General features: G+C 47.0%; 1 protein-coding gene across 1 annotated transcript in view; it reads left to right on the top strand.

Annotated features, from left to right (window-relative positions):
* Positions 1-1,158: 1,158 nt before the first annotated feature.
* The window catches only part of GOLT1A (golgi transport 1A), a 69,563-nt gene continuing 47,903 nt past the window's right edge, over positions 1,159-22,818 (top strand). The window contains exon 1 of the mRNA XM_078641294.1: positions 1,159-1,277. Coding sequence (XP_078497420.1) covers positions 1,253-1,277 — 25 coding nt within the window. The 5' untranslated portion in view covers positions 1,159-1,252. The remainder of the gene's footprint in view (positions 1,278-22,818) is intronic.

Below are 22,818 nucleotides of genomic sequence, written 5' to 3' on the forward strand. Positions count from 1 at the left end.
GATGTTCCGGAGGATGGTGGTCGTCACAGAAATTGGAGGTACCATCTCAGACCAAGTCCCTCAAGGTCTTCTCTTCTGAAGGACTTTGTGTTAGTGCGAAATATAGTAAAGCAAAATGTTTCTCTCTCGCGCGCTCTCTCTATTCTGTTTGCCCTTCGTCTTCTTTGCCTTGAGAGGGGGGGGGGGTTCTCCTGCATCGGTTTTGACACCCTTGTATTGCATCTGCCATATTTTTTTGTTTAAAATAAAGGAGGATTGTTATATTGGTGGGCTTTTCCACCCGTGGGACAGTGTGAGGGTGTTTCACTGTGTGGACCCTCCAGATTGCAGGGAGTGATTGATGCCAGCAGGGGAGTGTTGAAAAGGAATAAAGGAGTCCAGGGGGGAAAGGCCTCGTGGTTCTTAGCCAGATCTTTTCACCAGTGTCCGTGTTGTCATTGTCTGGGGGGCTGCATACTCCCAAGCCTGCTACCCTGACAACTCAACATCCCCAAGTTAACAGCTTTGGCAGTCAGTAGAGGTGCTAAATAGCAGCGCTCCTACGAACAGCTGAGATGCTATAAATGCATGACCATGCATTTCGGTGCAGTGATGCGGATCACCACACTGATATGCGTTAGTCTAATGTCTAATGCGTGGTACTTGCAGGGCTGCCTACGTCCCTGACAACAACTCAACTACGCCGATCAAAATGGCTGTACGTGAAGCACTGCCATTAGAAGATGGCAAGGCAAACAACTGACTCTACTCCATCCCAATCAGCCGTATAGATGTAAATGGGCTCTCCATAATTCTACCATCTACTCCCTAGGCCAGCCCACTACCAATTTGAAATCATGATGTATCATATCTATCACATCAGCTTAATTGTGGTGATCAGACGTCCTTCCGGATGACCAACGCAGGGTCCAGGTATCTGGCGTTGAATCGGGTGTCATGTCTGAGTTTCCACAGACCGTCTCCTCTGTCCACCGCTCATGCCCAGTTACCACACTAAAATAGGCGGCAGCTCTTGACCTGTACTATCTTACTGTCACTTCCCCTGCTCTATCAGCCTTGCATTGCTGAGGGCCGGCGGTGTCGGGTAGGGTTTCCATACGGGAGTTTTCCATTAATTATTTGCCAGCTCGCCGACTTTTACATGCCCGGTTAAAGGTCACTGGAATGAATCACGTGGAAGAGGCAGACGCAGGAATCTACGCAGGACGTCGGCTCGTCTCCCTCTCGCGCCCGACGCGCCCACGTCGACGAGATGATTTCCATAACAGAATTCCAAAGTGAGTACCGACTGCGGAAAGCGCGTGCCCGCCTAGCCAATGGGGTCGACCCTAGACAGGCTGTGTGTTGTTTCAGTTAGTAGAGTGAACATCGGTTATACTTTGGGGGCCGAGAGCTCGGGTCTCTTGTCAGTCGAATATAAACCAAAGTCCTTAATTTGTATGTCGACATTGCCGCATTTCACCTCATGCCTCTATCGTTCACCACCACACCCCTTGACCCTGTATCATGCACGGTATTGTTAATCCCTTTGTAACTGTTTAAAATAAGTCTCTGTCCCGCTCAATATGTGCTGAGTATGTGTGTCCTGAAACGGTCGGTAGCTACTGGCCACTGAAAATGGTGGACACTGTTGCTTAATATTAGGGCTCGAGGCCCTCGAATATAGTTTCAGTCTAACTGTATAACCAAGTCACTTTTGAGTCTCCACTGTAGCAAGCTGAGCAGCCAACGGGTGTGTAAGAGGTTGTCTTGTCTTTGTAACTCACGTGCTGTATGACACCAGTATTTACATTTAATAGACTATGGGGCCTATTTACGAAAAAGTCAAACAGTGCAGCGCAGCAAGTCATCCTTGCTGCGCTGGTGCCTGCAATGCGTGACTCCGGAAGGGCAGGAATGTATCGTTTTAAGGCCATACGCCGCATTTCTGTCCTTTCCCATGTGCTGGCACACAATGGGCTGCAAGTGTGCTTATGTTGCATGCCTAGGAGGCATATTCCTCTTTCTATGTGTGCAGCAGAATGCAGAACATTAGAAAGATGAAGAAACAAGTAAAAATAGAGATATTTCTCCTCGTTACGTGTTCCCTGAGAAGGAGTAACTTTTTGGCACATTCCCAGGTTTGTCATTTACAAAATGAGGGTAAAATTTCTTAAGCCCCACCTATCGCTTTAAGTAGATATAATGTAAACATCAAGTGGTGCTCAAATCTGGAGGATTAGCCTCTTAAACCACCATATAAGGATATAAATCACCAAACTATTTTAACACAAAGATCAGCACTCACTGTACACTCAGTACAAAAATGATTGTACATTTCATATAATCTAGGTTACAGTTCCAGTTTGTTTCTAAAAACATTTTTTTATTCCTTTATTAATGTTCTTCTTTTTCACATATTTTCACATATTTTTCTTCAATATAGCCAATGTAGCCAGCACGTTTCATCTCTTCCCAGAGACTTCTCCAGAACTTTTCAATGTCCAAACACCAGTGCTTATTATCAGTGGGTAAAAAAACCTTCATGTTGAGTGCAAACTCATTTTGTCCTTTATTTGTATCTATCCTATTCCTAAAGTTCAGTCGAAAAGGTTCTCATCAATAAATCATGTTTCTGGGGCGTGGCCTGCCGGGGCAGCATTACAGACGCGCTTTAATTTTGCGCTGCCATCCATCCCCATAATCCGGTATAATTATCCGGCATCAAATCAGCATTCAACCCCAGGGCTGAGTATATGGACCCTGTGAGTCCCCCGGGGGTCCTTGGAGGTGCGGACTGGGCACTGTGAGCCAGTGAGCGGTAGCTGTGTGGAAACACCAGAGAGCGGCTGGAAGGCCGCAATCAATACAGAACGACTTGGACGCCTGTGGTAGGGCCCCGGCTGGCAACGGCTTGTGGATTAGGGATATTTGGAGCGCACTGATCCAGAGGAGCGATAAAAGACCCATCGGGGACGGAAGAACTGGCTCCGAGGCTACAGAAGGAGACCAATGAGGTCGACCACGTCACGCTTGGAAGATCAGCGGAAGACGGAGGTACACAGGACGGGTCCGGTTCCGCACCATCAGCAGTGACTGTGGCAGCATGGTGTCGACTAGCACATAGTTGGCAGTAGCCTGCAAGGTCTGGGGGACCTGGTGTCCAACGGCAGGCGGGAAGATCAAGGGACGACCCTGGGTGTTGCACTCCGGCAGTGTAGTACGAGCGGATTAAGCGGTGGAGCGGAGCCTGAAAGCGGAGGCGCCGGGCTCTCGGGCCTCCTGATTGGGGGGGTCTATATGAAATGGTGAGTGGTGCTGCTACCAAGGAGTGATGGCAGGGGCCTGCTGCTGCTAGATGCGGCCCCTGCTGAGAGTACTACGGTGCACTGGCCCACTGTGCCATAAATGGTGAGAGGAGCGTGAATGACGTCCCGGAGCCCCTGAAATGGTGCAGGCACTAGTCAGGACGGTTGCCCCCAGAGGGAGCCGTGGAGGAAAATAGAGCGCGGCCCATGAGAACGGGCAGGCGCGGTGAGCAGATACCCCTGGTGAGCGGCTTGGGCTGCGAAGCAAGGCTTGGTGGAGGAGGTGCTGGACCCTCGGGCCCCCTGGCCCGGAGACGAGCAGAGCGAAGTGTTGCACTGCAGATGTGGAACGACGGTGGGGGTCAGCTGATACTGGCTGTGGCCCCTCTGAGCTCTGAGGGTGTAATTGTGCATTGACATGCAAGGGTTATGTGATGACCCAGTGCCAACCTGAGACAGTACTAGAGAGCTGCAGATCAGCACCAAAGATGGGAGACTTGGAGGGAAGCAAAGCGCGGCTCACAAGTACTGGCAGGTGTGGTATCATGATGGCGGGAGCCGGTGGGCTCTGGGAGCTGTGCAGAGGCCCTTGACGCAGCGGAATGCGAGCGCTCGCCCTGCTGATAGGGGGAAGACTGCTGGAGGAATTGTGATGCTAGACGGCTTGACGCCATGGAGACCCGAGGTCATGCCTGTGTGACATTGGGAGACTACTAGCGGGATATTGGGGATCAGACCCACGCACGTAGTCAGCAAAGGGCTCCGTGAGGCTGCGCCACACTTCGTGCATTGGTTGCCCATTGAAAGACTGGTGCCCAGTCGATGGTTGGGTTCTCTTGTGGAGGCATACCCCTGCATGGTATGCAGGCGACTTGTTGTGCGCCCAGCTCGGTGCGTTGATCCACCTCACTGGATGTTCTCAAATCCCAGTGGCAAGTAAGGCAACACCTGGTGGAACGATAGGATGCACCAGTGGCACTGGTTCGAGGGCCTCGACGCAGACAGCGGGCAATTCCGAAGTGGAGCATTCCCAACGCGTGGAGGGACAGAAGACCTCAGAGGACCATTTGGACGCAATCCTGAACGCTATTGAATGTTCCCTTACATAGATGGAAGCCAAGCTGGACAAATTGGCTTTGGACCTTAACCTACTTTACGCCGACCATCGGAAAGTGAAAGAAAGGGTCACTGCTGTGGAGCAAGAGATAGGGGAACTGAAACTGGCCATAGAATTTCAGGAAAAGCAACAGAATGCTCATGAGGCCAGGATCCGATACCTTGAGGAGCGGATGGAAGATGTGGAAGGCCGCTCCAGGAGGAACAATGTTTGACTGATTGGACTGCCGGAAGGGGCGGAAGGCCAAGATACGGCCACCTTCATGGAGCGCTGGCTCAAGGAAATACTACCTAGCACAGAGTTTTCTCTATTCTTCACTATCAAAAGGGCGCATCGCTCCCGGGGAGGAAGCTGGCCCAGGGCGACAGAGCACGACTGCTCATCTTTAAAATGCTGCACTTTAAAGACCGCGATGTGATCGTATGAGAGATGAGGAAATTGGACAAGGTCAAATTCGAAAATGCTACAGTGTTGTTTTTCCCAGACTACACAATGAAAGTCCAGCCAACGTGGGTCCTTCCTGCCTGCTAAGTAGCAGCTCCGGCAGCTGAATATCTCTTACTTAGGGCTGCTTCCGGCTCGGCTCTGTGTGGTCTTTGAAGGAAAGTCAAGGTTCTTCGATACGCCTCAGGATGCCTGGGATTGGATCGAAATGTCGGGTCAATACTTGCGCCCACGGCCTACAGCCACAAAAGGTGCGTGGGCTGATAGGACAGGCGGAGGAGGCCCCCAACAGTGGCGACCTAGGAGGCGATTTCTTGGCTCAGCGGCATCACCAGGTCCGGACCAGATTTGCAAAGAGCAACAGGCGGTGGAATGCATTGCGGAACAGATGGCAGATGCGGTGCAGCCAGAGGATAAAGTGGACACTCCCTTTCACTCCTCAGAGACTGGTGGACCCTCGGTAGCGGACTCCTCATCAGACAAGATCTCGCTGAGAATGCCAGATGTCACTCCTCAGACGGCGGATGGTATTGTATGAAAGGGACTGGGCCTGATACCCAATACTAGTAATGTCACCTGAACTGCTGTGGGTAAAAACTTTACATGCGCTTATGTGCACGGGATATGTTTTGAGATATGGGGATGGTGCATGAGGTGCATCTCTGTGCTCCTGGGGGCTGCCTCTTTATTGCAATTTTTTGGTGATGTTTAACTTGATGTTACTGGGGGATTCACAACGGTACACCTTTCATGGTTACACGTCCCCCTGCCTCTGCCACATCTTGGGAACCGGTAGGGCACGTGGTTGCACTGTTTTCTATCAAGTTTGGACGGCACCTCAAGGTTATGGGGGTGTCCCTTGAGATGTTTTCGCTCTGCCTTGTTGGCTGATCCCTTTTTTTTCCTCTATCACAGAATCGCACCGGGGTATAAAAGATACTGCAGGGCATACCCAGCTATCACTCCGGGGTCTGTGGGAAGCCTGAGAAGATATTTATCGCTCACATAACTTAGCTCCGGGAAGGGTCACACAATAGTTACGTGGAATGTGAGGGGTCTCCGAGCACCATCCCGCAGATAAGCTGTTTACTCCTATCTTAAGCAACACAATGTGCATATAGCACTCCTACAGGAGACATACTTGAATATGGTAGAAATTACCAAGCTGCAGCGCAGATGAAGGGGCAGGAAATATGCCTAGGACTACTCTCTATTTGCTAGGGGGGTTCTTATGTGGGTACGCCCGGGGACACCGTTTGCGATGGACGAGGTCTGTACTGACAGGGAGGGTAGATATGTGCTCATAAGAGGCAGATTGGACGGACAACACATATTGCTGGGAAACATATATGCCACAAATGTAGCTCTGGGTCAGTTCTTCAGTCAGCTGTCCCTCGTGATGCAGAAATGGTATGTTGTCCCCTGGTTGCTGGGTGGGAACTTTAACAGTGTCCTAGACACAGGGGTGGATAGATCATTTCCCTTGCTCCGGGGCATGGCTGCCATGGCCAACTCTGTCGTGCTAAATGGTTGGGCATATGGCTGGGGTTTAATCGATGTCTGGAGACATCGTAATCCCGGGGTGAGGATCTACTCCTTCTTCTACATGTCAGCTTAGACAGGTTTTTTGAATCTCCCTCTTTACTTCCTTACATTGCTGGCTCGTAGTATTGGGGATGTACACACTCGGATCACAATCCACACAGTGTCACACTGGTTTGGGAGGGTGGAGTTCCCGGGGTCTCTACCTGGATTACAGCGGCACTGCTGGAAGACTCGGATTTTCAGGAGGCAGTCGGAGAGGCTAAAGGGGAGTACTTCGAGCTTAACTCTGGGACTGCTTCATCTTCTTCAGTGGAATGGGCAGCCATGAAGGTCACTATAAGAGGGAAATGTCTGGGACTGGGATGTGGGTTGTGGAGCAGGTAGAGTCGGACCTGATTGAGGTAGAAAGGAAACTACTAGCACTGGAGGCGGGTGTGATCAGTCATAATGCCAAATGTCCTCTGTGTTGGAAGCACATATGAAGCATGCAGAGCTCTCAGAACGACAACGTTGCGGCGCACTCCGCTTCCATACATGCCAAAATGGATAAGTCAGGGCCGCTGTTGGCCTGGTTGATCAGGCAGGAGCTGTAGGCTGGGCCCATTAAAGCTCTTTGTTTCCGGGATGGAGAGCTCAAATTTATGCAGCATGAAAATACATGTCGAGCTATCTTCACATTTTACATAACCGTACAGGTCTGCCTAGAGAGTTCCTGAAATAGCGTTGCAGGAGGTCCTAGATAGCCTTTCATTTCTGACCTTGACACACCCCCTTTTCTGAATCGTTTTTGGCCACTATAGGTGTGGCAGGGTATACTCAGACATGAGTCCCTTTCTCACTGCTCCATCAGGATTCAAGCAAGCCGGGCCGAAGAGGCTGAAATGGCAGAAACCGGTCCCCGGTAGCTTGTCTCCTTTCTGGTGAAGAATTGGCTTGGTAGTTTGGTCTGCCCTGTTCCCATGATGCACTGGGCCAGGGACAGACTAATTTGCATATAGCCAGGTTCTGAGCTGGGATGGGGCAGTGAGATAAATAACGGTGATGGATCAAGCCCTGATCTTTGGACTGGGTAAGAGTGGTCTGCTTAATTCAGACACTCTGTTCATCACCACCCCCTTTTCTGAATCGATTGACACAGGAACAGCGGATGTAGCTAGATGGCCTGCGCACGCTGGAAGGGGTTAGAGGCACAATGAGGGCATTGGCATCTGGAAAGGTGCAGGGAACTGACAGGTTCCCCCACAAATTCTACAAAACATATGCTGACCCCCTGAGCCCGCAATTACTCACAGTATACACAGAAGCGCTAGAGAACCTCTACCTCCCTACCTCAATAACGGAGGCTACACTGATTGCTCTTCCCAAGCCGGTTAAAGATCCCACCACTACTGGCGCATACCGCCCTCTGGCATTATTGAACAGGGATTACAAAATCTTGGCGGGCATATTAGCAGGCAGATTGGAGCTGGTTATCCCACAATTGGTTCATCAAGACCAAAATGGGTTTGTGCCTGCTCAGAACACATCACTTGACATTTGTCAGCTGTTCCGGGTGATGCACTGTGCCGCAGTAGAATGGCCTACAGCGGGAATGGTCATATTAGACCTGGAGAAGGCATTTGATACAGCTGAGTGGCCGTATCTGTTTGCCGTACTCCATTGCTTTGGATTTGGGCCATACATTCTAAGCCTCATTAGGTTGCTATATGGTGCTCCTAGAGTTTGAATGCGTCTGGGAACTCTGTTCTCCAAACCCATACTGATAGAAAGGGGTGCCGACAGGAGTGCCCTCTCTCCCCGTTAATTTTTGCCTTGGCAATAGAGCCACTGGCGATGGCGCTACGAAATTCGATGCAGGTTTGGGGTTAACCTTGGGGACGGCCTACATGCAGTCTCACTCTAAGCAGACGACACCCTGCTCTATGTCAAAGACATCTGGGTGGTTCCACGGGTGATTCTGGACATTTTGCGGTCATTTGCTATATTATCCTGGCGGGGTGTACACTGGGGCAAATCCTGTCTTTTTCCCTTCGCCCCTGGAATGGAAGATCCTCATCTAGAGGCCCACTGGCGGCCAGTGGCGTTCCAATACTTGGGTATACCCATCTATCACTATGATTGTGATCTTCTAGACGGCAACAACTCTAGGGCAGTCACAGCGCTAAAGTCCCAAATCGAATTTTGGAAGACTCTCAACCTTTCTGTTATAGGCACGGTGGAATTGATAAAGATGGTGATGCTTCCACGTCTTCTTCATTATTTCGCCAATCTCCCGCTTTAGCTACCTGCTTCCTTCTTTTGTTCCCCATGAAGGGATCATCAGGGCTTTTATCTGGAACAACATAAGGTGTAGGGTGGCACTGACAAAGCTGTACTTGCGACGGTCGCAGGGTGGGTTGGCCTTACCCAACCTAGAGCACTACTTTTTGGCATCCCAGATATTGTGGGTGGCTAAGTGGGTGGAGGAACTACACTTGGCAGACTTAGCTGAACAAGAGCTTCTGTACTCCCGGGATAGGATCCTCTTCCTATTTCATCCTGAGAACAGATCCTCTGAGCCACTACCCTTGTTGGTCCGGATTGCGCAGAAATGTTTTCGCTGGGCGCTGCATCTCACCAGGACTGTTACACCATATGCATCCGCTCTGCCTTTACTGGGTATGCTGACGGCGAGGAGACGAGTTCGGGCATCGGATGTTCCCGACTGGCTGGAGGCCGATATAACCACATTGGGGCATTTGTACGGAGTTGGCACGCTATGGCCGTTCCTCCCCTTAATAAAAGAGGAAGGAGCCCCCCGCCCGGTTCCTGAATCATGCCGCTTGGACGGCACTGGTGGGGTTAAATCTCGCAGGAGCCCTCTACACCTCTTCTAATACAATATGTGTACGTAATGGGCACTGGGAGACATTTGGGGAAAAGGTTCGCAGAGTCGACCAGGGAACACACCATCGTGGACTCAACGCCGCTACGCACCAAATGGGCACAATTATACAAACAGTATTTTCTGCACTGATAAGTACTTTTCTGTTATACCAATGTGGGGATCCTGCTTTCCTTTCTTACCCCTCCCTTTAGTTCTGTGTTTGCGTTTATGTTATCTAAAAGATCGTTTAAATGTTTGGTTAATTGACACAACATGGCGGAGCCATAAGAAAATGTGTCTATACAACCAATACTTGCACGTACAATATGCTCATATTGCATTGAAACCAGGACAAGCGGTTGCATAGAAAAAGGCTTTTCTTTTTTTTCTTTTTACTTGTATATGTGACCTGGGGTATGCTATTCTGTTACTGAGCTCGAACTGATGTAAATCGGGTCATCATGTCCCTGCAATGTTCTGTTGGACTCTCTACCTTGCGAACTACTTACTGGTTCTGTATGGCAATATGTATGTTTTCAATTGTATTACTCAATGCAAAACTTTAATAAACCGGTAAAAAAAAAATCATGTTTCTGGCCACGTTGGCATCAGAATCAGAGAAAATATCTCTTACAACCAACGCTGTGTACCAAATATCAGTTTTGAAACCAGTGCTGGTAAAACTGAGAATGTGCCAAAAACCATCTGAGTTGCATAGGAACACCCACGCAAGGCCCATGGAATGCCTTCCTGGGGCAGATTAACGCAACACATCGACTTGCACTATGTTGCATTACTCCAGAGTGCTGTAATCACTCAGGGCAACACAAAGTGCCTTTGCGTGGATTCATAAATCTTACTTAAGGTTTGCGTTGTGCATGTACCACATTGAGTGGTTCAAACGCGACGCAAACCTCCTCGTAAATAGGCCCCTAAGTTTATAGCTATATCTTTGAGAAGGAATACACATTAAGTTTACACTTAGGAGCATGGGGAGTTAATATATAAACAATAGCACAAAAACAAGGTCCTAACCCTTTCTGGAGCTGGGACATGACCACAAATATAGCAATTGCATGGTAAGGCGCTACAGTACAAATATTATGGGACCCTAAGGCCAATGTATTCACATGGGGAAATTTTTAGGTGTCCTTGGCAGACTTCAGAAGCTTTCTAGATAACTAGTTGTTCTGTTTACTTCATTCAATAGGACAGAGTTATCTTCTACTGTTTATGATATATCTGCTTTATGCCGCAGTGTCTCAGTCGCCTGGATGCAGTTTGGACAGCCTGGGTTTAATGCCAGATGGCTGGGAATCCAGAAACCTGGACCAGAAATTCAAGGTTAATAGTTATGTGGAAGTTGTTCCTCCTAGTGGCTGGCTCTTCTGATTGCGAGAGGATGAGCTGGGTGTTGTTGGCATAGGAAAAGATATTCAGTCCATGGGTTCTGACAGTGTTGGGCAGGGGGTCATGTAGTGTGTTCGGAGGGAGGAAGGCAGATTCTCTGAGTTCTTCTTGTGAGGAAGTAGACAATCCATCTGAAGGTGTCCTCTTGAATTTCGATGTGGTGGTGCCTTTTGATAATGGTGTGGTGGGATAAGGCGTTGAATGCTGTTGAGAGATCGAAGTGGATCAGGGCCGCTGTTTCTCCTCGGTCCAAGAGTGCTCTGAAGTCGTTGGTGGCAGCAATGAGGGGGTATCCAGTGCTGTGGTTGATATAGAATCCAGACTGAAACATGTACAGAAGATTGCTGTTCACTAGCTTTCCAGAGAGTTAGTGGTTGGCATTTCCAAGGACCTTGGCCGGAAAAGGGAGCAGAGAGGTAGTACAGACGTTCTTGAGTTCGCTGGGGTCAGTGGACGGTTTCTTGAGAAGGGGTTTGACTTAAGATTGTTTCAATTCATTGGGAAAGCTGGCCGTGGCGATGGATGCATTGAGGATGGTGGTGAGTTTGTTACTGATTGACCTATTTCCCAGGTTGAAAATATGGAGGGGTCCATTGTAGCTCCTGAGTGGACAGAGTTCATGATGTCACTGGTGTTTTGAGTGGCGAGCTGGTCCCAGGTGGCCAGGGTTTGCATCTGTGGAAGCGATGAGGCTGAAACAGTCGGTGATGGTGAGTTGGGGCTTGAAGTCTTTGTAATTGTAGGAGATCTTGTCATGGAGAAGTCCGCCAGGGTGTCGCAGAGTTCCTGGAAGGGGTGATGAGGTTCCTGGAACCTGAGGGGTTGGAGACCTGTCTGACGATGTTGAATAGTTCATTACTGTGGTTGGAACTAGTCTCAATGAGGATGGCAAGGGTGCTCCTTTTCATCCTTTTCAGGAGTTGGTGGTATTGGGTGAGCGATGGTTTGAAGGAGGTTCAGTCTCAATTCAAACAGTTCTCCAATAAGGTTAGGGGGGCAACCCTTTACAGAGCGCAACCCTTCACGGGTCCTGATTCAGCTCAAAGCCAATGAATTTGTGAGATATGTGTCAGGGCCCTAAATCACATTCTGTAGGTGAGTTCCATCATTTTGTGTCATACAACTGTGTTGAATACAACACAAATGGGGGGAGGAGGAGTGAAGCCCTCACACTGGGTCAGGCAGAAGCTGCCTTTTAGAGGAACAGATGCATAGTACCTCTGACTAGGAAAGAAGTTTCTACTTGTCGCAGAGCTCTAGGGCAGATGCGGCTGGCTATCACATGCAGGGGAGTGAAAGAGACTACCTGGAGGGGAATCCCTATTGATTTGAGACATTTTCTCCGTTTCCAACAGGACACCATTCATATTACACACATTTTCCATTTTCACAGTCAAATAATATATGTGGCTTGCCAAACGCACAGTGCAATGCACATATATTGGAGAAGGGGGTAGGGGCATTAGACCCCAGTAATGGGGGACAACACAGATTTACAAGGGAGGGCCAGTAAGTTGCCTCTAAGGGAGTCCCAACAGGGGAGGGCGGGGTGTTACAAGAGAGTGTCTGCAGCTGAACTGCAGTAATGAAACACTGAAGGGTTACCTTGGAGGTGCTGAAGTAGAGCCCTCTTGCTTTCTTATTTTAGATAAGGTTTTGTGAACAGTCACAAACACAATATGAAATTATCTTTGTTGGTACAAGTGAGGAAGAGGAAGTAATAATAATCCTTTGTATTCCACACCTAGCCTGGGTTTTAGGGTAAAGGTTAGAGCACAGGAAACCTGTTTAGCAGCATATCATGTTTTCCTATCCTGCATTAATTTTATAAGGAGTGAACCTGATCACGTTATCTTATTTTGCTATCCTATTAATTGGGGACAGAAACATATTCTATTATTGCAATATTGAAATGTAAACACAAGGAGATGATGGACGGAGCGCTGAAACTTTTCAGACACTCACCCCCAGTCGCAGATCTGGGTTAAATCCATTATCATTCTTTAGCTCACTTCACCACTCCAGTTCAGACATGGCTATAAGCTAATCAGTCTCCACCCTGTGCCTCATAGGAAAAGTCCAGCTCGAACTGCCAAGCCATGTCTTCCCTGGACTGGAAACGAGCATCCTGGGACCGGTTTCGGGCTAACAGCCCTCATCAGCCAGGCTAGCTTGAATCAAGTGGCAAAGTGAGCAAGGGACCCACGTCTGGGCATACCCTGACAACTTAGGGCGAACAAAGCAAACACAAGGAGATGATGGACGGAGCGCTGAAACTTTTTAGACACTCACCCCCAATCACAGATCTGGGTTGAATCCATCATCATTCTTTAGCTCACTTCGCCATCCCAGTTTAGACATAGCTATATGCAAATCAGTCTCAACCCTGTGCCTCATGGGAACAGTCCAGCCCGAACTGCCAAGCCATGTCTTCCCTAGACCCGAAACAAGCATCCTGGAACCGGTTTCGGGCTAACAGCCCTCATCAGCCAGGCTAGCTTGCATCCAGTGGCAAAGTGAGCAAGGGACCCACGTCTGGGCATACCATGCCAATTTAGGGCGAACAGAGCAAGCACATTGAAATGTATTCATTGTGTTGACTTTGAAAGGATGAATATCTGACTTGGTACTGCAAGAATGCACGCCTATGATATATTGAAACTTGCAATTGGATGTATATAGTAGCACTTACTACCCCTGTTTAGTCATTGTCAATGCTTTACGGTGAGTAGCATGCTACTCCAGAACCCAAGGTTAGTGGTTAATCCAGTGGTTTTTGTGATTAGTAATGTGCTGTCAAGAAAAAATGCATGCATGTACTCCATTTACTTTGTTATTTATTAATAGCAGGTAGGTGTGATCTATAATGCGTGCTATGTGTTTTCAGGTGAATGGTTACTGAGATAGATAGGTTCGTGGAGATTAGGTATTGCTAGATTACATGAATAGGGTTTTATACAGAGGAGAGGTTGTGATCTAAAAAATAAGGCATCAACCAATTACAGAATTATAGTAAGAAGGACTGGCGCAGACAGGAATTAGACTGAGAGTAGGCCTTTCTCGGAAATAGAAGGTATGGAGAGTAAAATGCACAGATTCCCTCAAGATGGACCCACAGGCTATTCTATTGAGATGGGGACTTGATATCTGCATATTGCAGGTAAATCTCTGAACCTCACCAACTCTTCTCACAACTGTCCTATGCTGATAGGGACCTGTAACCTAAGGGTAACGTAGACTTCTTTGCAACAAGTGTGTTAACCCTGCACGCTAAATTGCCCAGATGGAGCTATTGATCTGCAGAGGCCCACTCTTCAGTGCTAACCATTGGAATTAAGCAGGTCACCTGCTGGCTGAACAGTTCTCTGTTACATCTGTTCATTCCACTGTTTATACCCACTTATCATTACTGAAATATCGGTGCAGGGTAAACACTATGAATATGTTAGCACTAAATTGTTAATATATGTTGTGAACAAAGGATGTGCATAGCTTAAACTCTGCCAATCCCTCAGCCTTTGGATACAATCACATAAAGGGGGATTATTAGATCTCAGAGTTTGTATTAATATGGGATTGCGGTGCAAGCATCAGGTTAGTCTATGAGTACGTTGTGAGAGCCCTGTGAATGTCTCAGTGCTGGGGCATGAGTGCATGATGTAGAGCAGCAGATAGGTGTACCATGGGAGTCATGTATTTGACGTACCATTCGATGCCAGTAGATGCTGCAGGTCAGTATGGAGATGCATCGTGAGAACACTGCAAGTGTCCTACGTGAATATTGATACATTACACAGGTAAGAATATAAGTGCATTGCAGGGGCCCTGTGAATGGTGGCTGAAGACTGGGTTATCAGCGCATAGCCTGATCCAAACCAGAGGGGTTCGGGAGAGCTCTCTAGGTGTCTCAGTGCCGGAATACTGGTGCATTGTGAGGGCTTGGTGAATATGTCATTACTTGAAGCCCAGCGCGTGGTGAAAGTCATAGCAGAGGAGCACCTTAAGAGGCCTCTGCACAGACCTTGGTCTTTGGGTAGCTGTCTTTCACATGTCTGAGCTCTTAGGAAGTCTTTAGTCCTGGAATATCAGGACATGGTGTATGTAACACACTGGGAGGGTCTCAGTACTAGTATATGTGTATATAGTGACGGTCTGAATGCACATGTGATGTATGAACTTTCTTTATGTCCCAGTAGTGGGTTATCTATGTCAGTTGAGAACATATGTGCTTTAAGAACGCCTCCTTACTGGGATTCTGGCTTGTGGCAGGAGCCAAAAACAGCATCTTTGTGAAACCTATACAAGCTAGGAGGTGGCATAGCCATTGTCTATACAGACATTTTCAGTGCAAAGTTAAGGAGGTACCTTCGTCGGCTTTGCGAAGCTCTGCTCTTCTCACTTTGCCTTGTGCCTAAATTGACGGTTTCTGGCACTCTAAATTGGCATTTTCTGGCACTCTAATTTATCAGCCCCCGGCTACGTTGGAAATTGGTGCTTTACAATCCCTGAGTTAAGCTCTTCCTACACACTTAAAAGCACCAATTTTACTTGAGACCTAAATATGCATGTAAAAGATGTCACCTGCAAACTAATTCAGGCTCTGATAGAGGTACTGTGTGCTCTGAACCTCCACCAAATCAACTCCTCCCCTACTCATAAAGTTGATCACCTGTTAGACCCCATCTTTTCCAACATTACTGGTCTCACCTCGGGCCCTCACATACCGCTACTCTGGTCCGACCATTTTGAAGTACTCTTTCTCATACCCCCTCGCTCTTCAGCCACTACAGCAGCAGCCAAACTCAAAACCATGGCCATAAATTGGGACAAACTAGACAACTCTGCTTTTAGATGGCGGAGGCTGTGCTGCTATTATTTTCCTAGATCTCACTGCAGCTTTTGACACTGTTAATCATCAATTGCTGATCCAGAGACTCAGGGATGTGGGAGTGATCGGGGGAGGGCTTTAAAGTGGCGGCAATCTTTTCTGGATGGCAGGTCTTTTCAGGTTTTTGAAGATTAAACTATATCTGAACATATGGCCCTCAGATGTGGTGTCCCACAGGGGCCTTCCTTGAGCCCCACTTTATTTAATGTTTATATGAGCCTCCTAGCAAAGATATTGAAGCCTTTTGGAGTCCAGATTATTACCTACGTCGACGATGCACAGCAGGTTGTCTCTCTTGATCATCTTGACAACACAGTGCCTGGTTTATCATTGTGCTTGGAGAAGGTAGCAATCTGGATAGAATGCTCATATTTGAAACTGAATGGGGCTAAGACGGAGCTGATGCTCTTTGGCAAGTCCCCTACTTTGAATGTAGGATCATTGTGGCTAATCTGCCTTGGCCCTGCTCCTACTCCCAAGGACCAGATTAAGAGCTTGGGCATTTGGCTTGACCGCAATTTTGACTTTAACCCCTCCCATGCTCGTGACGGAACCGTTCCGTCACGAGCCTCGGGTGGGCTGTGCTGGTGACGGAACGGTTCCGTCACGGCCCGCTCGCTGCACCTGCGCGGCGCGAATTCCGCACCTGCGCTGACGTTCTAATGGGCGGGAGGGTCCGTGACGGAACCGCTCCGTCACAAGCACAGCTCACCTTAGGGCCGTGACGGAGCGGTTCGTCACGAGCACGGGACCGCCGCGCGGCCCCGCCTCCCCCTTAGCACTGCGGCGGAATAGCCACCGCAGCGAAGGGGTTAAGGACCAGACACGGAAGGTGGCAGCTAGTTGGTATGGAATCCTTAGGATGCCACAAAAAGTCCTTCCTCTCCTATCTTACCCTGCCAGAAGAGTATGGCCCAGGCATTGACTCTCTCCCGGTTGGACTATGCTAATGTCCTCTATTTAGGAGCCCCACGTTATACCATTACAAAACTAAAGATTGTCCAAAACTGTGCAGCACATATGCTCTTGAGGATTCCTAACCGCCAATCAGCAAAGCCTGCCCTTGCCACTCTCCACTGGCTTCCCATACAGGAGAGAATCAAGTTTAAGGCTCTGTGTATTGCACACAAGGCACTAGCAGGTAAGGGACCGCCCATCATTCGTTCCATCATTCTGCCTTATTGTTCAAACATGGGCCCTGTGGTCGGACAGTAAACATCTGGCTGCAGTCCCTCAAGTAAGAAAGTCAAGAAGTGGAGGATGTCTTTTTTCTTATAATAACTTCAGGTTATGCAACTCCCTTCCCCTCCAGGTCTGTCTTGCGGCTAACCACCTGACCTTCCGGAAACAAGTTAGAACCTTATTGTTACCCTAATGCTGCTCAGAGTTCTTGATTGTATTGCCATCAGCGCTGGGATGCCTTTGGGTAACAACGCTCTTAAGAAATCTTATTCATTCATTCATTCATTCATTTAATACGCACTTGCTTTATACCTCACATCAGCTAGCACAGAAGGTTGACTTCGATCAGCCGATGATCGACATATGGCTTCAAGGCTCCAGAGATCCAATCTTACCTACCAAACCTAAACTCTCATCCAGCCAATACCCCACTACCCCCTAGTTTAATGGGTACTTACAAGAAGAAGAGAAACTCTGTAAGCAACTAGAAAGGGCCTGGAGGAAGCTGAATGACAAGAACTCACAAATAAAATACGAAACAGCTCTGAATCAATATCACACACTGCAGAAATGCTTGAGCCTCCTTTTATTCAGAAATAAAGCTGCCCCAAAACTCTTTTTAAAGTGGTCCAAGACCTGTCTGACTCCAGCAATTCTACTCATACCCCATCAATGTCACAAGCCTAATGCAACAAGCATGCCGACTACTTTGATAAGAAGATGACAGATTTTCAGCTCAACTGAGTCCCAACTAGAAATGACACTACCCAGCTAGGGAGCAATAGCCCAAATTCTAACTTCACTCTAACCTGCTCCAGTGAAGAATATCACTCGGTCATGGCCGGTCACCTACAAGACTGCAGTCTCTGCTACCTATGGTTTATCCTCATCGACTGGACCTACTGCAGTCAATTAAATCGACTTGCCATTAGAGTACTCAATTTGGCTAGGGGAATAGGATCTAAGCCCACACCTCATGCATCTGGAGGTGGAACTTTTGAACTCTCTCTATGTGAGGGGCATCTACCTAAAGCATGGAAACATGCTATGGTTCTCCCATTTAAAAAAAAACAAAAAACATTTGGACATGGCCAACTGATCTGATATCAGACCCATCTCTCTGCCGCCCATCCTCTCCAAGATACTGGAGAAGCATGTTTATGCCCAACTTACCTCCTTCATGGAGACCTAGGACTCTATCCCTCGCAGTCAGGCTTCAGAGCTGGGCGCAGCACTAAATTCACCCTTCTTGGAGTCACAGAACACCTAAGACAGCTCCTGGATCTGGGGGTACAGTTGCACTAATTCTACGAAACCTCAGCGCAGCTTTCGATACTATGTCTTGTGATACCCTTGCTGAAAGACTGGCACTTATGGGTCACCAAGGTACTGCTCTTGCATGGTTTGACTCCTTCTTGACGGATTGTACCTTCCAGGTCTTCTCGACGAATGCAGTATCTGGCCTACACTTACCTTGGGAGTTCCACAGGGATCTGCCCTCAGCCCTATGCTTTTTTAAATCTACATCCGCCCTTTGGCGGACCTGGTGGAAAGCTGTGGTCTCTTCCTGTTCTCATATGCGGAGCACACTCAGATCATCTTTTCTCTGTCATCAAGACTGGAAGTAAATTCAAAGATCTTAACTACAGCCTCAGCCTTGTTGCCACCTGGATGAATACTAACTCTCTTAAACTAAATGGTGACAAGACAGAGGTTATGGTTCTGGGCAAAAATCCTCAGCTCTGGGGGCCTCAACACTGGCCTGCCATGCTGGGGGTGCTTCTTGAACCTACCAGTAAGGTGAAAAACCTTGACTTCTTGCTTGAAGCCACCTTGTCCATTAAGCCACAGGCAGCTAAAGTAGCCTCCACATATGTTGCCACTCTGAAATGGTTAAAAAAGATCTTGTGGCTACTTGCTCTCTCTGCTCAAAGGACAGTTATCCAAGCCATGATACCCTCAAGGTTAGACTATGGCAACATCTTGTTACTGGGGAAAGATAAGGCTGTAATAAGATGCCTCCTGGTGGCTCAGTACTCTGCCGCTTGGCTCCTGTTCCTTCTCCCCAAACACTCCTCACTCATTTGGCCTCCACCGCACCGCAACCTTCAGTTGCTGTCAGTGGACAGATGATTCACTTTTAAAGCACTATGCACAAAATCAGCTCACGCTCAGGTTCACAATACCTGCAAAAACTGGTGGCTCCATAACACCCTCATACCCTGTGCTCGAGCAACTGATCCCTTTTCACAGTCCCTAGAATCAGTCGCACCCAGATGGGTGGTCGCTTCTATTCCTTTTTGGGCCCCAAAATATGGGACACCCTTCCTGAGTCTATTAGATGCTGTGTTTACTTATCCACTTTTTGTAAGGAACTGAAAACCTTGTTATAGCTCTTTTCCAAGCTGTCTGCTTAGTGCTGTCCCTCCTGTCTGCTTAGTGCTGGGAAACTCTGGCGGCAGCCATGTGCAATACAAGAATTTAATAATAATAATCTATTTATAACATTTAAACTAGGTAGCAGTAATTGTATATTCCTACTATGGATGTATTGTAGCTTCTTTTACATTCCAGTGACCTTTGTTTTAAGGTACAGAATAAAATTACAACTTGTAGTGCTGATTGTACTGGTTATACTGTACTTTTCAAATATATATGAGCATTTTTAATCTAATCCTGTGCTACTAAGAACATTATTTACTTTTTAGAACATATTGCCCTTACAGGCCTCTTCTACATTTGACCCATTTTCGACTCCGACACTTGTTAAACTATCCTTTTAGTTGGGTATTCAATAGTGGTTGGTGAAATTCTGTAATTATTTCAATGCATAGGCGGAATGAAAATCGAAGTGGTGTGATGCACCTAGCTCAGTAATCGGGGTTAATGCAAGATTACTCTGGTATACAAATATGCTCTTTGGTAACTGACAAATCTCCGATTGCTCCTCCCTGGTATCACTGTTTCAGATAGGTGCCTGTAGAAGCACACTTATATTGCACTCTGTACAGTTCTCTTCTGCAAACATGATACTTTAATCTGCAGATTTGATTCTTGAGTTAATTAGGGTAGTGGTAAACTATTAAGAATCTTTATAGATACCACACGTTTGTTTTTATTTGACTGGAAAATATCTTGTAAAACCTAGGCAGCTGTAATAGTACTGTCTCATCTGATTAATTTGGCAAAATACTTTCGCACCCTGATGACAACCAACTTGAATTGCATAACTAAAATCAACTTTGTATCTTTCCACTGTAAATAAGAGGAATACCTTTGAGTTGTGTTATAGCTACATGGTGTTTACAGTGCTATCAAACAACAAAAATGTACTTGTACATAATATATACAAAACATATATCACAATATAGTAAGCCATCATAAATACACACATCCTAAATTGTAGGTATATATATATATCTATATATATATATATTGTCGCTCCAAGGTTGTCCACCTTTGAGTAGCACACGAGCAGCAGCTTGATTTATGTGTAGGTGAGGACAAGGTGGACAACATTGGAGCGACAATATATATATATATATATATATATATATATATATATATATATATATATATATATATATATTCACACACATTGCCCGGTGGCGGTTGCCACTGGGTAGTTATAGCTAGGACCACGTTTCCAAAGGAAAAGCATTTTTTTGTTTGCTAATAACTTTGGTATTGTTTAACGAATCTTCACCAAACTTTCCCAAAAAAGTTCATCCACCTAGGCTTCTTCCTGGAAAGGTGTAGTGTAATCTGTCAAGTGGGTGGCTGAGAAAAAGGGGGAGTGACCCCAAAACACATTTTTCCCATTCATTTTTTCCAAAATAAAACTGAAGTGATACCTCAAAAACTTCTTAATGGCATTACACCAAATTTAACAGAAAGTTAGATCTTGGTTCACAAAGTGTGTTTTTTATGATTTGGTGTAAATTAATTAAGAAGTTAACGGCTGAGCACATATATAACGGAATATCAAGAGCTTTATGCTGTGCTTTACTGTAGCAGTAACCTCATGATCAGAGCAGCCTTAGAGAATATATAAGCTACACAAAGCAAGCATGTAATTTTAACATCGAAAGGGAGATTTGGTAAGTGCTGGAGCTGTTGTCTTCTGATGTACCCTTTAAAGTTTGTCTCATCATATTAATTACCAAAGCAAAGATGGATCCATTTGAATGCCCTTGGTTTAGAATGGTACACGCTTGGGTTTAGGATATCATCAGAGACATTAAACATATATTGCCTGCCTTCCTGAAGCTGGAGGGAGGAGATCCAGGCACAAAGTGAGGAGGAAGAGACTGGAATACCTTTAAAAATTTAATAATGAGACCTTTTATTTAACAAAGAGATGCAGATTAGTTTTCCTGAGCACTGCCATTTGGTGTGTGGCAGAGATGAGGGGTGGGGCAGCAGTTTCTGTTTTTCAAGGTGAGGATGTTTATAGGTGAGATCTTTCCTTTGTGTCCCCCCTGATTGCTGAGTCAGTAAGGATGACGCAGCCACATGCTGGGATCTTCCACAGCCAGCCACAGAACTTCCTGCTGTGAGAAACATCACTCTACACAAAAGCTATGGCATGAGGGCAGCCTTAGGAAGAGAACTGAAAGAGAAAACACCCCACCCCAATAACTATAAATCAGACTTCCGAAAATGCCAGACATATTGGCTTCGCTTGCACTTGCCTTATCTGGGTTTTTTTTACACCAGCCTCAGTCAAAAATGTCCTTACATTGTTGTGGGAGACCTTTGCTTTTAATGTGAATATGTCTTGCCCGACAACTGCATACTCCGGTTTTCAGACAAGATCCTCCAATTGTATGATCTGTAGCTGCACATCTTCCTTTGAACAACTGAGGGTTTCTTTACTGAGACCGGCACTTTTGAAGATCACATTTTCAACAAGTGTTTGATTTGTATTTATTAGGAACCCTGTAAAATGCTAGTGAAAATGATGTATAAAACCAGGTTTTGCCATGGCAAAGCTGTTGTATATAGATTAGTTCCTTACCTCAGACATTACCTTCTTTTGTATTGTTAAAGCTTTAGACATCAGCTTCACAAACATATCATTATGCTAAAGCCCAGCCTTCTACCTCACACTTTTATTGACGGAGTAAAACCTGTATGTTGGCACCAGATAGTGCCTCTTACCTGCTGGTGAGGCACTCTCTGATAGCAGAGTTTATCTGGAGACAGACTGGGGGTCCTAACAGAATTTCTGACCCTGAACCCTGCAAATCCTGCACTTTCAATCAAGTCTTGCTGGGCCGCAGAATGAGTCAATAATGTCCTGGTTTAGAAGCATCACGCAGGGCGATGCAGCCTCTGCGGCCTGGGATGGGCTCACCTCAGGAGGCCCCCTTTTAAACAGGGGCCAATGAATTTCTGTGGGCTACGGGATTCTTGGGAGGCTCTCTCCACATTCAATTCAAGGTACCACACATGCACCTATTGTATTTGCTTTTAACTCCGACATTAAATCTACTCGAGCGGCCAAAAGAAGCAGCGCCATCTGGACAAGCTCTCAGCGCTAAAAATCAACTTCAGCAGTGCAACGTACACACGACTGAGGGTGAGTGTCTGAAAAGTTTCAGCGCTCTGTCCATCATCTCCATGTTTTTGCTTTGTTCGCCTTAAGTTGGCAGGGTATGCCCAGACGTGGGTCCCTTGCTCACTTTGCCACTGGATTCAAGTTAGCCTGGCTGATGAGGGCTGAAAGCCCGGAGCCTGTCCCAGTGGTGTAGCACTGAGACCTTAAGGAGGATTGGCCTGTGATCGGGGCACCTGGAATGCAAGCAAGGATCAGCGACGCTGTGTGCGTGTGCTTTGTGCAACCTGAACCCTGTTGTGAGGATTGTCCAGTGATCGTGTGCACTGTTGTGTTTCGGTTTAGATGTCCGTGTATAGGTTTTCTCAATACATGTTCTTATATAGGCACAATTCGCATTGCCCTTATATAGGCATAAGATCCCAGCTCTTATTTAGGCATTAGCTCTCCAAATATGGCATGGTCACCTACATCCGTCCACCCCAACGTCACAACGAGTTCTTAGAAACCAGACCCATA

The sequence above is a fragment of the Lissotriton helveticus genome, chromosome 5_1 (genome assembly GCF_964261635.1).
Source record: "Lissotriton helveticus chromosome 5_1, aLisHel1.1, whole genome shotgun sequence".
Lineage (NCBI taxonomy): Eukaryota > Metazoa > Chordata > Amphibia > Caudata > Salamandridae > Lissotriton > Lissotriton helveticus.